The 16,768-nt window shown below is 40.1% G+C and overlaps 1 protein-coding gene across 2 annotated transcripts in view; it reads right to left on the minus strand.

Annotated features, from left to right (window-relative positions):
- Window positions 1–14,025, minus strand: part of ARD4 (RmlC-like cupins superfamily protein) — a 28,107-nt gene extending 14,082 nt beyond the window's left edge. Inside the window, exons 1-2 of one of the 2 annotated variants that reach the window (XM_077389285.1) lie at window positions 13,874–14,025; window positions 13,226–13,313 (exon numbers count right to left, since the gene is read on the minus strand). In XM_077389285.1, coding sequence (XP_077245400.1) covers window positions 13,226–13,313; window positions 13,874–13,885 — 100 coding nt within the window. In that variant the 5' untranslated portion in view covers window positions 13,886–14,025. Of the gene's footprint in view, window positions 1–13,225; window positions 13,314–13,713; window positions 13,759–13,873 lie in introns of those variants that run through there. The other variant, XM_077389286.1, reaches the window with a different exon arrangement.
- Between the last annotated feature and the right edge of the window lie 2,743 nt (window positions 14,026–16,768).

Consider the following 16,768-nt stretch of genomic DNA (forward strand, 5'->3'; position numbering starts at 1 on the left):
CCCCCTCAAACTGGAATGTAGATATCATACATTCCTAGCTTGTTACATATATCATTCAATTTTGACTTATTTAAGGACTTTGTAAACATATCAGCTAATTGGTCCCCTGACCGAGTAAACACAGTGCAAATCTCTCTTTTCTGGATTCTTTGACGGATAAAATGACAATCCACTTCAATATGCTTGGTGCGCTCATGGAAGACTGGATTGTTGGCAATGTATATTGTAGCTTTGTTGTCGCAATAAAACTGCGAAGGAGAAGATGAAATGAAGCCAATTTCAGAAAGAAGTGAACGTAGCCAAATAAGTTCCGTGCTTGTCTGTGCCATTGCCCTGTATTCAGCCTCTGCACTGGACTTAGCTATAACATCCCGCTTCTTACTCTTCCATGAAACAAGATTGCCACCTACAAATGTACAATACCCAGTGGTGGACCGTCAATCTGCTGGGGATCCAGCCTAATCTGAATCAGAGAAGCCTTCAACTTTCATATGGCCATGTCTTTTGAACATCAATCCCTTCCCTGGAGCCCCTTTCAAATACTTAAGAATCTGTGTCACCGCAGCCCAGTGAGAAGTACGTGGAGAGCTCATATATTGACTGACAACTCCAACAGCATATGAAATATCTGGCCGAGTAACCGTGAGATATATAAGTTTACCGACAAGCCTGCGATACTTGCCAGGATCCTCCAACAACTCTCCTTCTTCTGGAACGAGTTTCACATTAGGATCCATGGGTGCAGAAGCTGGTTTAACTCCAAGATTGCCTGTTTCTTTTAGCAAGTCCAAGACATACTTTCTCTGTGATAGGAACAAGCCTTTAGAGGAACGAGCAACCTCTATCCCCAAGAAATACCTGAGCTGACCCAAATCCTTAGTAGAGAATTCCTTTTGCAAGAAGGTTTTCAAACGTTGTATACCTTGTGAATTGCTCCCTGTGATGATTATGTCATCCACATAAACTATCAACAAAATACACCCAGCTGAAGAGTGATAACTGAAGACTGAGTGATCCACTGCGCATTGTTTCATGCCAAAGCGCATGACTGCTTCACTGAATCTCCCAAACCACGCACGCGGAGATTGTTTGAGGCCATATAGTGACTTGCGTAGGCGACACACGTAGGAGGAAGTCTCCCCCTGAGCAACAAACCCTGGTGGTTGCTCCATATACACCTCCTCAGTTAGGTCGCCATGGAGGAAGGCATTCTTCACATCCAGCTGATGAAGGGGCCAGCTATGATTAACAGCAAGAGACAGGAGCACACAGACAGAGGGAATTTTCGCAACGGGACTGAATGTCTCAGTGTAGTCAACACCAAAAGTCTGAGTGTATCCTTTCGCGACTAACCGTGCTTTTAAGCGCTCGACAGTACCATTAGGGAGGTATTTGATGGAGAAAGCCCACCGACAACTAACAGGACGGGCACCAGCAGGTAGGGAAACCAGATCCCATGTATCATTACTATGAAGAGCGCCAATTTCTAGGTTCATAGCATCACGCCAGCCAGGATGGTCAAGAGCCTCAGCCACTGACTGTGGTAAAGAGATAGAAGACAAGGAGGAAACAAAGCTCTGGAAGGTACTGGTGAGCTTATCATAAGAAACAAAATTCGAAATAGGATGTGCAGTGGAACGGGATCTCGTACGAGATGCAATAGGAGAATCAGAAACAACAGAGGAAGGCGGAAGAGAAGATACCTGAGAGCGGGAGAGAGCGATCATCAGCTCAGAAGATGATTGTGCGAGAGGAGGTAGAAGAGACCTATCTGTAACTTGGCGCCGCTGATACTGCTGTGTAATTTTAGGTGGAGTTGACTTCTCCAACGTGGCAGAAGAAGTAGAAGCTGCAGAAGCTGGTCGCACGGAAATAGGAGATGACGGAAGAGAAGCAGGTAGATCTGGTAAGGGAAGCGAGTCCTCGGACTCGAGAGAAGGGGTGAAAGATGCCGCGCCATGTTGGAAGAATGCCTCAGACTCAAAGAACGTAACATCGGCTGAGACAAACCAGCGACGCAGACGAGGGCTATAGCAACGATAGCCTTTCTGCGTACGGGAATACCCAAGAAAGACACAACGCTCAGACCGGGGATCGAGTTTGTCATGGCCAGGTCCAAGGTGATGAACAAAACAAACGCATCCAAATACACGAGGTGTCAGAGGAAACTGTTCTTTACTAGGAGATAAAATCTCGAAAGAAGAGGCACCCTCTAAGATAGAGGAAGGAAGGCGATTTGCTAAGAAACACGCCGTGAGAAGGGCATCACTCCAGTATGCCTTAGGAACACTCATCTGAAAAAGAAGAGTGCGACCTACTTCAAGCAAATAACGAAGTTTCCTCTCAGCAACACCATTCTGTTGAGAGGTGTACACACATGAAGACTGATGTAAAATCCCATGTTGGGAGAGATAGGATTGAAAGCCATTAGTATCAGAAAAATATTCTCTAGCATTGTCAGTACGAAGACATTTAATATTGCAATTATATTGATTCTTAATTTCAGAATGAAATGTGCGAAAAGCAAAGAACACGTCGGAGCGACTCTTAAGTAAATATAACCAGGTCATGCGTGAGAAGTCATCAATAAACACAATAAAATACCGAAAGCTAGTACTAGATGCGACCCTAGAGGGTCCCCATACATCAGAATGGACTAATTCAAATGGACTAGACACTCGACTAATGATCCGGGACAGAAACGACACACGACGGTGCTTCCCGAGTTCACAGTACTCGCACTGAAAACTAGAAAAAGGTCCAGGAACCAGAGAAGTCTGCTGCAGCCGCTGAAGTGAAGGATGCCCCAAGCGACAATGCCACTGAAATGTATCCATAGAGCTATGTAAGACAGTAGGCGGCCGGCAGTCAAGACGATAGAGTCCGTCTACCTCACGACCCGTTCCAATCGTCTTCCCAGTCGAGAGATCCTGAAACAAACAGTAAGATGGGAAAAATGAGACAGAACAATGAAGAGATTTAGTAATTTGGCTAACTGAAAGTAAACTAAATGGTGATTTTGGGACACATAAAACAGAAGATAAGGTAAGAGCAGGATGAGGGGAGATATGACCAACACCAGTGATAGGTGTAGTGGACCCATCAGCAAGGGTGATAGACTGAGAGGGAGATGAGAAAGAGCAAAAAGAATGAAGCTGGAAAAAGTTACCAGTCAAGTGATTGGATGCCCCAGAGTCAATGATCCATGACCCTGAGCTAGATAGAAGGGTAGTGGGTGAACTACCTGGCTAGGCGAAACCTGCAGAGGGAGGACGAGAACTGAGCCGCAGACGCTGGAACTCCTCATAATCGGCACAGGATAATGTATAGGTGGAATCAGCTGGTGCAGGAACAGAAGCAGAGGGAGCACAATCTGAAACCGAAGCAGTAGTAGCACCCATGTGAGCCGAGCGTGCCTGACGAAGCTCGGGATGCAGGGTATAGCAATGGTCAATAAAATGTCCCTCGCGCTGACAGTGAGTGCAAAAAGAACGGCCACGGCCACCACCAGAACGACCACCACCACGGCCGGTATGACCACGGCCACGACCAGAGGAGGCTCCACCACGAGGCGGGCGAGTAATGCCATTATAGGTCGCGACAGCAGAACCATCAATAGGAACAGATATCACTGGATCACCAGGAGAGCACTGCTAGACGCGGGAGTAAACCTCAGTAAGGGAAGGAATAGCACCAGAACCGATAATTTGCTGACGAAGATGCATGTACTCTGGACCCAAACTCTCAAGGTACTGCACAACACGGATCGGATCCCTCTGAAGGGCAGCCTCTGTGAGATCCGTGGTAAGCGGCATGTAAACATCAAGCTGCTGACAGAGGCCAACGAATTGGCTGTAATGGGTGGCAAGAGGAAGATCACCACGGCGGCAACGCATCCACTCAGAATAGGTAGAGCAGATCCGACTAATGTTTGCCACGCCAGAGTAAAGAAGAGTAACCTGATCCCATATCCGTTTCGCAGTAGGCAGAAGCATCAAGGGCCCAGAGACGTGAGGGGCCATACTCTGCCACAGAAGGGTGCAAACAAGAGCATCCTCCTGTTCCCATCGATCAAAGGTAGGATCCGTTGTAGGAGGAGGATCACAACGAATGACGTGGGCTTTCCCACGGGCAATAAGATACTTCTCGACGGCTGCTTTCCAAGTAACATAGTTTGCCCCATCCAACTTAACAGTAGTGATATGTGGGAATGATCCATCCACAGAGAGAGATGATGACGAAGAAGACGCCAAAGAGGGTGTCAGACGAATACCAAGAGCCACTCCTGTGGAAGGATTGTCAAGTACCTCCTCCATAACAACAAGCAAGAAAGAAACAGACAATCCAAACCAAGACGAATAACAGGAGATAACAGAATAGGTGGGCAAACTAGGATAGGCGAAGAAAGCTAGACGCGGCTCCAAGAATGACGGGCATCGACGAAGCTTGACAAGAGGGAAGCCATGGGACACAGAGGAGAGCCGCAAAGACAGACAAGAATCAAAGTAGGGTAAGAGATGAAGATCTAACACATAATAACAGGGAGAAAAGAGTGGTAGGGTTTACCAAGGGATGAAAGGAAGAGACGGAAAAATGTTGTGGGTTGAAAAACTTGGGGTGTGAGGCTTACCAGCAAACCTAGGAATTGGGGGCTGGAAAAAAAAATTCTGATGCGCGGCGAAACACAGCCCTGGAAACTTATTTCCAGGAAAGTGATTTTTTTTTTTGGAGGGGGGGGTCAGAAAATATTTTCCTGGAAAATTTGGGGGGGTGCAAATCCTCGGTCCTGGAAAAAGTTTTCCAGCTTGTAGAGAAAATGGGGTGCAAATCCTCGTTCTTGGAAAATAATTTCCGCCCTAGGTAGAAAATCTGTGGGGGGTTGCTGCGCGGGGGTACAGAACCAGGAGCTTTGCGCAGGGGAACAGAAACGTGGCGGGCGGGAGGGCTACCTTCGGCTCAGATGGCGTGCCCAGGGGCGATGCCACATGAGAGGAAAGCGGGGCAATTGCCCCCCTTAATTTTTTGGAAAAAAATATATACCTTCATGTTTTAATATTTTTTTTTATCTTTACCCTTTTTTTTTTTTAAATATGCCCCCTTTCCAATCATCCCTAAGATAGAAAATAAGTTTAAAATTTTAATTTTACCATTTTTTTCTCCCTTTTTTGTGCAAAATTTACTATAATTTTTGCCCCCTTGTGCAAAATTTCAGATAGAATTTTTTTCTATCTTAATTTTAAGATAGATAAAAAAATTACTATAATTTTTGCCCCCCTTGTGCAAAATTTCTGGCATCGCCCCTGGGCGTGCCGGTCTGCCTCCGATGAAACTTGGCCCGGAGTTGGGTTTCGCGGCGAGGGGGTGGCGGAGAAGATGGAGGCTGCTAGGAACCCTAAGGCTCTGATACCATGTTAGACGAAAGTTTAGCAGAGAAAATAAATGAGTTAGGGTTATCTCCCCTGACTCATATCCTTATACTAAAACATAAAGGAATGTACAAAGTCCTAAATGCCCTTAGGCAAGTTACATATTCCAACAGTAGGAAATAAATTTTAGATTAATTTATGTTGATATAGCTCGATTTCTATTCCATTCTTATAGTTTTAACTATCCTTATTTGATTCTTGTGTCTTATGAATTTACTGTTCCCAGCATAATTCTGCTTAGCATTTATTTATATTATCTATCATTGTTTTTGTTGATTCTAACATATAAACATTTATTTAAATCTGTTATCTTGACTAGTATCCAATATTAGTATTGTCTCTATCACAAACTGCTATGAAACCCATTTCCCCCCACCAGGTATGGAGAACGTGGAAGAGAGAGCGTTCGTAGATGAGGAAACTTGAGTCCGAAAAGTGGGTTGAAGAATAATTGAAGAAGTAGGAGGCGACGATATCCGTCAATTTCCCTGAGTCTTTTCCTTAGAGCTAGTGGAGTTTCGTTCTGTTTTGTTTTTAGGACTGAGTTATGTTGAGTTTTAGTTTATTCATGGTTTAAATTATCTGTTTTTAAGACTAAATTTGTTTGGAATAAGATTTTTGATGACAGGTTTATGATGCTAAGTATGTTTTTTTATTTTAAAAAAATAAATAAAATTGTGGTACTTTTGACAGGTTGAGTTGCTCATAGCGACCCGTTAGATTGGATTGTTACAATGCCCCTCTTATCATCACTCCCTCCCCATAGAAAACGTCTTTGAATTTGCTCAATCCTGGATGCCACACTAGTAGGGCACTTAAATAAAGACAGTTGGTAGATAGGAATGTTGGCCAAAACTGCTTTTATTAAGGTAATTCTACTGTAATGACCCAATCTGACGGGTCGCTACGGGCAACTCAACCTGTCAAAAGTACCATAATTTAAAAAAAAAAAAAAAAAACATACTTAGCACCATAAACCTGTCATCAAAAATCTTATTCCAAACAAATTTAGTCTTAAAAACAGATAATTTAAACCATGAATAGTCTGAAACTCAACATAACTCAAAGTCCTAAAATCAAAACAGAACGAAACTCTACTAGCTCTAAGGAAAAGACTCAGGGAAATCGACGGATATCGTCGCCTCCCACTTCTTCAATTATTCTTCGACCCAATCTTTGGACTCAAGTTCCCTCATCTACGAACGCTCCCTCTTCCACGTTCTCCATACCCAGAGGGAGAAAATGGGTTGCAGAGCAGTTTGTGATAGAGACAATACAAGTATTGGATACCAATCAAGACAACAGATTTAGATAAATGTGTATATGTTAGAATTAATAAAAACAAGGATAGATAATAGAAATAAATGCTAAGTGGAATTATGCTAGGAATAGAAAATCCATAGAATACACAAGAATCAAGCAAGGATAGTTAAAACTATAAGAACAGAATAAGGATCGAGCTATATCAACATAAATCAATAAAAAAATTATTTATTTCATTTCTGGTTTATCATTATTGAAATATCTTTTAACCCAAGACACTCCAGCTTCCATTAGCTTGTTGTATTTGGCCACACGGTCCATTCCGTAGAGATGTTTTCCGATAGATCATACTGCCTAAAGACTTATAGTCTTCATAGGATTCCAACATCAATGAGGGAGTTGTGCGACCCTCCCAAGTTGTATATTTATTTATTTATTTATCTCTTCTTATTATCCGGGGATGACTCTACGGCCTCCCATCACCCTTCCCCTTACGTCTTCATTCCTTCTTTCTTTCTTTTATTCTTTAACTTCTTAATCTGTCCATATACTTTATTTAAGGGTGAATATTAGGTTCATTTCTTATTGAGTATTACAATTTTTAAATGACATATGCTTAACAGATAAAATAAGTTTAACGAAAAGTAAATAACAACAGTACTAGGAAATCACCAATATCTAACACCATACACAAATTGTCATCACCGTTGAATTCATTGAATAACCATACTGATAAGGTCTAGCTATCACCTGCCTTGGAAATTTTGAATGCGAGAAATGCTGAAATGCCTCTAAGTGAGGATGCAAGAGGGTCAACCTATAACGAAGCCACACACTTAAGATCATTGAAGTTCCCATGGAATTTACGATTATCCTAATTAGTTGGTGTGTAATTTATTAGGGGTCTCATTCCCCTTTTGTTTATTTTTGAGGCTATCTAATTGGTTTAAACTTAAGACCTCATCCGAGGATCCTTTAACATGACTCACACATGCAGCATTGTTTGTAACTCAAAGTCATTAAAAAACCGTTGTGTAGTATCACTATTACCAAGATATCATCTCAAAACATTCATACGCAATAATATGTAAAGAACTAGTCGTACCCTGTTTAAATATATAAGGTGAGGGGGCTGTTTTGCTATAAAAACTATCATATAATTATTTGTACCTCTTGTACATGGGCTAAAGTGTAAGAAAACTAACTATATAACTTATAGGCCAAGTATATGGGTTGTTTTTGTGAAAGGGCAGCCCTACAATATAAAATTTTCCGCATGTAGATGCTGATCTACAAGGAAGAACCATTATAATAGCTTATACATGCACATAAGGTTGGTTTCGAAAAGGAGAAATCCATACCCGCATCAAACACAACACAAATGGTTGATTTTAAAGAAAAGACGTTATTCGGTACGTGGTTTTAGCACACATAGGTGCTGATTTTTTTTTGAAAGAACGATTTATCTATTCATAATTCTATGTGCGTGAACCGGTGAAATTGGAAACATATACAAACCACCTATTTAGATTCTATGCTAATGTTACTGATGAGGTTGAAAAATACACCAAAACCACTCATCTAAATCATATATTCATGTCACTGACGGGGTTGGAAGAATGCACAAAATCTCTCATTTAAATTCTATGCTACTATTGCTGATGGGGTTAAAAAAAAATACACAAAACCACTCATTCAAACCCCACGTTCCTATTGCTGTTGCAATGAACAACCCATTTAAATCATCATGCGCATACCACTGTTGCGATTTAAAATATATAAAAGTTCATTTATGCAGTCCTATGTGCATGATACTGATGGGATTTGGAATTACTTAGAAAAAAATCATTATTTTCTATACACCCAAGGTATAGAATTTCATACGAAAACCTTTACACACACACACACACACACACACACACATATAAAGCACTGATGTATTATATGTGTGTTTATATATATATATATATATATATATATATATATATATATATATATATATTTGTGAAAAAATTTCTTTATTTCCTATGTACTGATGGTCTAGGATTTATAAAAAAATAATCATTTTCCTCTCTTTCATATTACATGGTATTGATGTACCATACTTTTCAATGAAAATTATTTTCTTCATAGTACTGATGAAGTAGGGTTTGTAAAAAAAAATCAATTTTCTTCTTCATTATTATTACTAGTATTAGTATTATTATTATTTTGCTTTTAGTTTTTTACACATCCATGGGTAGAAATCTATTGAGATCTAACTAAAAGGATTGATGCAGTTACTTGTTTTTCGACCGAGGTTGAAGAAGACCAAGTTGACTTTGTTTCACCTTCACACACACTCTCTAACTTTCTTAATCTCTCTCTCTCTATACCTCTTTCTCTCCCTCTCTAAATCTTTATTTTTTTATATCACTCTCTGTCATTCACGTTTTGGGCGTGAATGCAGTACACTCGTCCCCTCTTTTTCTTTTATTTTGATGGCTTACGTAAAGAAATCCCCACCTAGAAGGCAACTTTCAACAATAAAATCCTTTTGGATCACATCGAATAGGCAATGTATTTATCTTTCTTTAAATTAGCTTAGAATTAGGTAGAAAGTGAGCCCCACACGGATTCAAGGATAAGGGTGCACGTTTTCCCAAAAAGGAAAAACGTGGATCCTCCCCCCCACCCCTAAATCGTGCTAAAATAAATCCCTATAAATTCTCATTCTTATTTTATCCAATTGACCTAGTTATATTCCTTGTTTCTATTAGTTTTTCCTTCCTAAAATACCTCATGTCTATCGACTAATCTTTTCTTTTTGGCCAACTTTATTAAACTTTTTAAATACTTTAAGTGGGCCCCACATACTCCCTAGGAGGTTGCACACGTTTTCCACCTTATGGGAAAATGTGTATCCCTCCCCAATTAAAATCTGCTTAAGATTTTCCACCCCTTTATTACTACTTTTCATGTAAAGTTGATTCCAAGGAAAAAATATAAAATAAGCCATTTAAAGCTTTAAAAAGGGATTAAACAAGAGCCCTTGATTCCTTTTAATCATTTGATGATAGATGATCAAGGAAAAACTAAAGATTTTTTTCAAGATCAAGGATTGATCTAGAGTAGATCGACGATCTCAACCCTTGGATTAGAATCTAATAGCCTAAAATCTTTAAATTTCAAATATAATAAGAGAATAAAAGGATAGTCGAGACACAAGATTTCTCTTCAAGCGTTGAGACTTTTCTCTACTCATTGAACCACATGGTCCCAACATTCTTTCTTGGCTCTCCCAATCCCCAATGGAAGACCAAGATAAGTAGTAGGCAGAGAATCCATCTTGCAGCCCAATAAACCGGTTAGAGCTTGAAATGTGTTGGACTCTAGATGGATACCAAAAGCACTAGATTTGTGGAAATTTGATTTCTGACCAGTGATCGCTTCATAGCATCTAAGGATAGCTCTTAAATTCAACATTCTAGTAACATCTGGAGAGCTAAAAAGGAGAGTATCATCTGCAAGCTGTATATGGGATACTTCCAAGCCACCCTCCCCAATAAAGAAACCTTCAGTTAAGCCCATGCTTTAGCCTTTGTCAATAAGCCTGCTGAGAATTTCCGCAACCATGACAAAGAGGGAAAAGGGTAATGGATCTCCTTGTCTGAGGCACTTGGACGACTTGAAAAAACCTTTTGGCGATCCATTTATGAGAACAGAGAACCAGGCGGAGGAAACACATCTAATGATCCAGTCCCTCCATCTACGGCAAAATCCCATCCTTTCCATGATGTAATCCAAGCAACTCCATTCCACCCTGTCATAGGCTTTCTCCATGTCCAATTTGCATACTATCCCACTTCTGCCTAGCTTATGCTGCAGGTCCACCACTTCGTTGGCTACCAAAGAGCAATCAAGAATTTGTCTCTCACTAACAAAAGCACTTTGGCTACCCAAGATAATTGATGGCAACATCGGTTTTAATCTCTCAGCTAAGACCTTAGCCAGGATTTTGTAAATGCTGCCCACTATGCTGATGAGAGGAAATTCAGATACTGAGGAGGCTCCTTTAACCTTAGGAATTAGGGTTATGAAGGTAGCACTTGTTCCACGATCCAAGTCTAAACCTTCATAAAATTCTGTGAAGAATCGGAATATATCCTCCCTCACATATTCCCAGCATACCTGAAAGAAAGCAAGGCAGAAACCATACGGCCCCGGAGCTCTATCCCAACTTAAATAAAAAAGACCCTTCTCAATTTCCTCTTAAGAAAAAGTTTTTTCGAGCTCTTCCATGTCAGAAACTTCCAGCCTATCAAATAAAATCCCTTCAGGTACCGGGTGCAACCCCTCTTCTGATGAAAATAATGGCTGGTAGAAACCAATAATTTCCTTTGAGATCGCTTCCTTGTTATATGAGAAGATGCCATTCACATGCAGGCATTCGATGTGATTCCTTCGTCTCCTTGCACTCGCAGTACCGTGGAAGTACTTAGTGTTCTTGTCACCTTCTGATATCCATTTTACCCTACTCCTTTCCTGTTCGATAAATCGTGGCTACAGTGCCCTAAGATGGAGGAAAGGCTGGGAGGATGGTGGGTGAGTGCCAAAATGAATGGCCCAAAGGATGTGGTGATTGGATCTAAGCTACGCTTATTAAGAGAGAGACTAAAAGTCTGGAGTCGTGATAGAAATAAGGAAGTTCAGGATAGAAAGAGATCGTTGTTGATCAAGATTAAGGAAATTCGGGTAGCTGTGGAAGGAGGATTAGCTACCAAGGAAGAGGTGGGAAGACTTAAAGAAAAGTACTCCCCTAGGGATTTACTTGGACAATTGTTGTCTTGTCTCACTCCATGTTGTCTACTTACCCCAATACTCTACGAGGGAAAGTCTTAGACATTTTCAAAAGGTGGGTTTGGGCTAACTAAAGATAACACTCCTCTAGAGTCAAAGATTAGTAAGAGTTTAGTACAATTGGGAAACTAACCCTAATCCCTGACCTTATAAAGAGTGGTTGCTTGATAGAAGCAACAAAATAAACAAGGCTTTTAGGTTTTTCTCTCTGGGTGGTCCCTGATCTACCAAGAATGTGCCGATGATTCCATTGATAGATTCGAAGAATACTTTAGATTCGGTTCCTCGTGTTCGTCGGGGAGCATCTTCAATGGTAGGATTATGCACATCGTCAGGGGCTTCCAACTGGATGGGCTCAATTGTACAATAAGAATTCTGCATATAAAATCTCATAGTCGCTAGTGCGGGAAGCGAAGGCTCCCGAGAAGGTGCGAAGCGAGAAGCGTGAAGGGTCGAGGAGGCACGACGGAAAGCAACGGGGAAGCCATGGAGGATCTTCAATATTTTGCCAACCTAAATCATCTATTGTAAAAATAATAGGGTCATCCTCTGCAATCAAATCTATCATAAGATCAATGTTGTAAAGATCTAACATTTACTTAAAGGAAAATCACTGAAATGCCTGTGTTGACTAGTGCTTAACAAGATGAAAAATTTTTAGAGACCAAATTATGAGATTTTTTACTAGATTTCTAGGATTTAATAATAATGTTTGGACATGATAAATTTATGAACTTTTGAAATTTGCAAAATATCACGTCGTTTGGAAGTTAAGATTTTGACCTGGCCCAAAATGACCGAAAAAGGCTGAATTTTATACTGGAGATGGAAAATCGACTTTTTATCATTTTAGAATTGGATATTGAAACTATTTTTAAAAAATCCAAATGGGGAGTATTCCCCTATTTACATGTAAATCTTAAGTAAATGCATATTTACTTAAATTACTTTGCATGTAAATACCCGGTTCCTTGTATTTCTCATGTTTTTCATCAGAGAACTACGAAGATACAAGAGGAAGCGAGGAACGGAACGAAATCTTGAACGATTCCAAAAAACCCTAGACGTGAATCCTTGGAGACTTGAAACACGCTTCCCCACATTTTGGGAAGCGTGCCATTTCCCGCTTCAGAAATGTGCTTCCCACCCCGATAGGGGTTTCTGACCACATTGATGATATACCAACGGTTGAGGCTTTCTTGGCAGAGCCCTAATCTAGGCTTGATGGATAAGGGGCTAATAGGATCAAACGATCTATTACGAACCCGAATCGGTTTGTAACGTGATTGATCTTCTTAGAACGAAGATCGGCCACTTGATCCACTTCGAGGGAAGGATCAGTCTTCCTTTGTGTAGAAACACAATTTCTAGAATAATTTCTCTATTCATTGATTTCCATTAACAGTAACTTGTGCTTATATAAAGCACTTTAAGATAAATGTGGAAAGATCTAGAATAATCTTATGATAAGAATAGAAGTAGCTAAATAACGATTATCATAATCAAAATCAGTATCCTAATCTATCCTAGCTACTAAATATATCCTTACTCTCTAAAATATCTAATTAATTTATTGCACTCAAGGCAGAAGCAATCACATCCATGTGGATTATGTGGGCCCAAAAACTGGACCCGAACAACCACTCTGGTCAGAAATTTTCTTCTAAATGTTCTTAAAGAAGATAAAAATGCCAAACCTGCTAGCTTGCTCAGGGAAACATGCTCTTTTGGGTTACAATGATGAGGGAGTGTCTGATCCTCCTTATTTTCTTCCATATACCATGCCTGCATATTTACACAACAATATGCATATGAATTTCGATTCAAAAAGAAAAACCCAACAATTTCAATTGATTGATTCATAAAAAAAAATACATAATTGCTCTATGTATTTTGGGAGGTGGAATTGCCCAATAAAATGCCACCTGCGCATGTTAGCAGAAGCCCGTTGCTTTTATAATTGAAAACCAATTGTATTTACATCTAGTGCCATTTGGATTTGGTGACTATAACTATAAGTGTATGAATTCCGATTAAAAAACCAACAATTTCCACTGATTAACTCATAACAAATACATAACTGATCTGAATATTTTTGGGGCCGAATGGTTAAATAAATAAAACGCAACCGGCGCATGTTAGCAGAAGCCCGTTGCTTTAATAACTGAAAATCAATCGTATTTACCTCAACTGCCATTTGGGTTTGTTGCCTCTCAGTACATGAATTTCGATAAAAAAAAGAAAAAAGAGCCCAACAATTTCATTTTTTTTTGCCTAGAGATGAACTCGGCGCATGTTAGCAGAAGGCCGTTGCTTTAATAATTGAAAATCAATCGTTATTTTACCTGTAGTGCCATTTGGATTTGCAGCAGTCCCCTCTCTTTCCTTTTCTTCTGCTTTCACGTTTTTCCATTATACAATACATGTTGGTGTAAAGATAACGGGCTCCCTCCAACTCTAGAAGTTATCAACTATGGGCGTCTCATTTGCTGCCACGTGTAGGATTCGATTGTCGTGGAAACTGTGTGGTATGATTGCACTCCCATCTAAATATCTTTCTTGGCTGCTTACTACGGGTCGACATGGTTCGGGTCCAACCCGAAGAATCGAACCGGCCTCTTTGGTTCGGTTTGGGAAATTGGTAGTTCGGTTTTGGGTCCTAAATTTGAGAACCATGGGTTTTCTGTTCGGTTCTGGGTTTGGGGTCTTGGAACTCAGAATTGAACCGAACCGAAAACATTTGAGTTTTGAGAAAAAAAAAAGAGGGGTTGCTGATATCATTTCCCTATCTTTTGCTTCTTTTCTCTTTAAGAAAAAACCTAGATCTGCTATTGCTATTTGCTAAGAAAAATAAAAAAACCCAGTCTCTCCTTCTCCACTCGATCCCTCGGGGTCTCTCCGTCCGGCCTCGACTCTGACTCGATCTCTCTTGTCATCTCTCGCCATGAAGAAGAAGAAGAAGAACTCAAGGAATGAATACAACAGGAAAATTACACCTTGAGGACTGCTAATTGTAAGTGAACATACACATTGCTTGTCCTTCAACATAAAAAAAAAAAAGAAAAAAAAATGAAAATAAAAGTTGGGTAAACCCAGAGCTGAACTAAACCTACGCGATCAAGTTCGGTTCTAGTTCGGTTCCATGGTTCGGTTCTGGTTCCCAATATTGGGAACCGATAGGGATTGGTTCGGTTAGCCCATAACCGAACCAACCCGAACCATGTCCACCCCTATTGGTTGTCGTTCAATTTGATCTTTCTTTTTTTTTTTTAGAATTTAGAATAGAGAATCGTGAATTACTTAAGGCAACTGAGATTTGAATTAGAATTTTTTAATAATTGCGCAAATTCATCCCGTCTTTTTTTTTTAACTGGAAGAGAAAAATACTGGACCATACGACCACAAACCAAATCAAATCTTATTACTAGGAGAAGTTGTATTGGGTGTGGCCGTATATTCCATTACTTTTAAAAAAGCATCGAAAGGTCTATTTACTTGGATGATCCAATCTGTTCATTTGTGGGGCCACAAGGTAAAATAGGGTCTGCCCGAAATTCATTTCCATAAAGATAAACCTAATCCTCCCATCTAAAGAGGTTTCCATAATGTGTAGTCCCTAATCTTTAGATCAGAGGGTTAGGATCATCCTATGGAAATGATTTTTTTGGGGCACAACCTATTTACGTTGTGGCTCACAAATGAACGGTTTGGATCAGCCTATGAAATGGGTCATACAATAATTTTTAGAAAAAGGGAAATGATAAATGCGCCCCTTTTCACGACTTGGGACACCCAGCTGCATTGTACGTGGCAATCAGGTCACTTCATTCCTGAAATGTGAAGTACATCAGCCCCCTTTGCAGTCATAGATACACTATAGCTGGGTGTCCCAAGTAATGAAATCGGGCTCATTTATCATTTCCCTTAACAAATACTCCCAAGGATTATATACTGAGAAATTATACAGTACCCGGAGGAACATGCTTGTGTAAGCCGTAAGCGGTAGTAAGTACCACCCTTGTTATTTGATCCAACAGTAGCATCTTAAAAATTGTGCTGTTGAATAAAATATCAAGGGATCATACACCATATAAAATCTAATATACACCAAACAACTTTCTTTCCATGAAATTTTTTGGGGGAGAACTTTTTCCATAGAAATTATTTGCTAAAATTTTTCTATAATGGATTTTTTTAGCTCTCATGAATAATATGGCCGGGGCTCATCATTTTACAACGCATGTTTAGGTAAGGCGAGGCCCATCATATTGCACCCGTACATATCATGGATGGGATCCACCATTTTAAACCTCATGTTTTGATATGGTTGGGCCGACCATCTCCACCCAAATTCATGCATAGGGTGTGAGTGTGTGACCCATCATTTTACACCATGTTTTAATAGGGTAGATCCCACCACTCAAACCCATACATTGGATGAGGCCTACCATTTTACCTCATTTTTTGATGGGGCATGTCCCCACAATCTCCACCCAAACCCATGCATGTGGTGAGGCCCACCATTCTACACCTCATGTTTTGATGTTGTGGGGCTCATTATTTTACGCACTTGCATAGCATTGGCCCGGAATGCTAGTTGAAACTAATCTATATAGCTAGAGAAAAAAGGAATTTCTTTTCTTTTTCTGTGAGATTTACACATCAGCATTACTCTTTTACCATTAACCCCTTTGCTGATATCAAACATCTATCTCTATGAGAAATTATTTGAGGGTAAAATCGTAATCTACATACGAAACGTACCGACCTGGGTACCTGTCTATGACAATTACGAAAAAAAACTACCAAGAATAGATAAAGACATATGACAATGACGAAAGAACTACTTTATATTACTCATAGGACACTTGCAAAATATTGACGGATTCCGAGCACTTAAAGAGGAACAACAATTATGGAAACCTCTATCGATTGGAGGGCTAGGATCAACCTATGGAAATGATTTTACGGGCACAACCGATTGATGTTGTGTTTCATCACATTGACGGTTTGGATCAACCTATAACCCGCTATAGATCGGAGGGTTAGGATCAACCTATGAAAATTATTTTTGGGGCACAACCTATGTAGGCAGTGGCCCATTTAATGGACGGTTTGGATCATCCTATGGTACGGGCCATACCGTACATTTTAATAAAGTGAGGAGTGCGATCATCAAAATACGGTGAGTAGTGCCATTATAAAATATGGTAGTGAAGACATTGGCACTATATATAATT

This window comes from Tasmannia lanceolata, unplaced genomic scaffold (assembly GCF_043159265.1).
Source record: "Tasmannia lanceolata isolate RefF3 unplaced genomic scaffold, GAP_Taslan_0.1 ptg000008l, whole genome shotgun sequence".
NCBI lineage: Eukaryota > Viridiplantae > Streptophyta > Magnoliopsida > Canellales > Winteraceae > Tasmannia > Tasmannia lanceolata.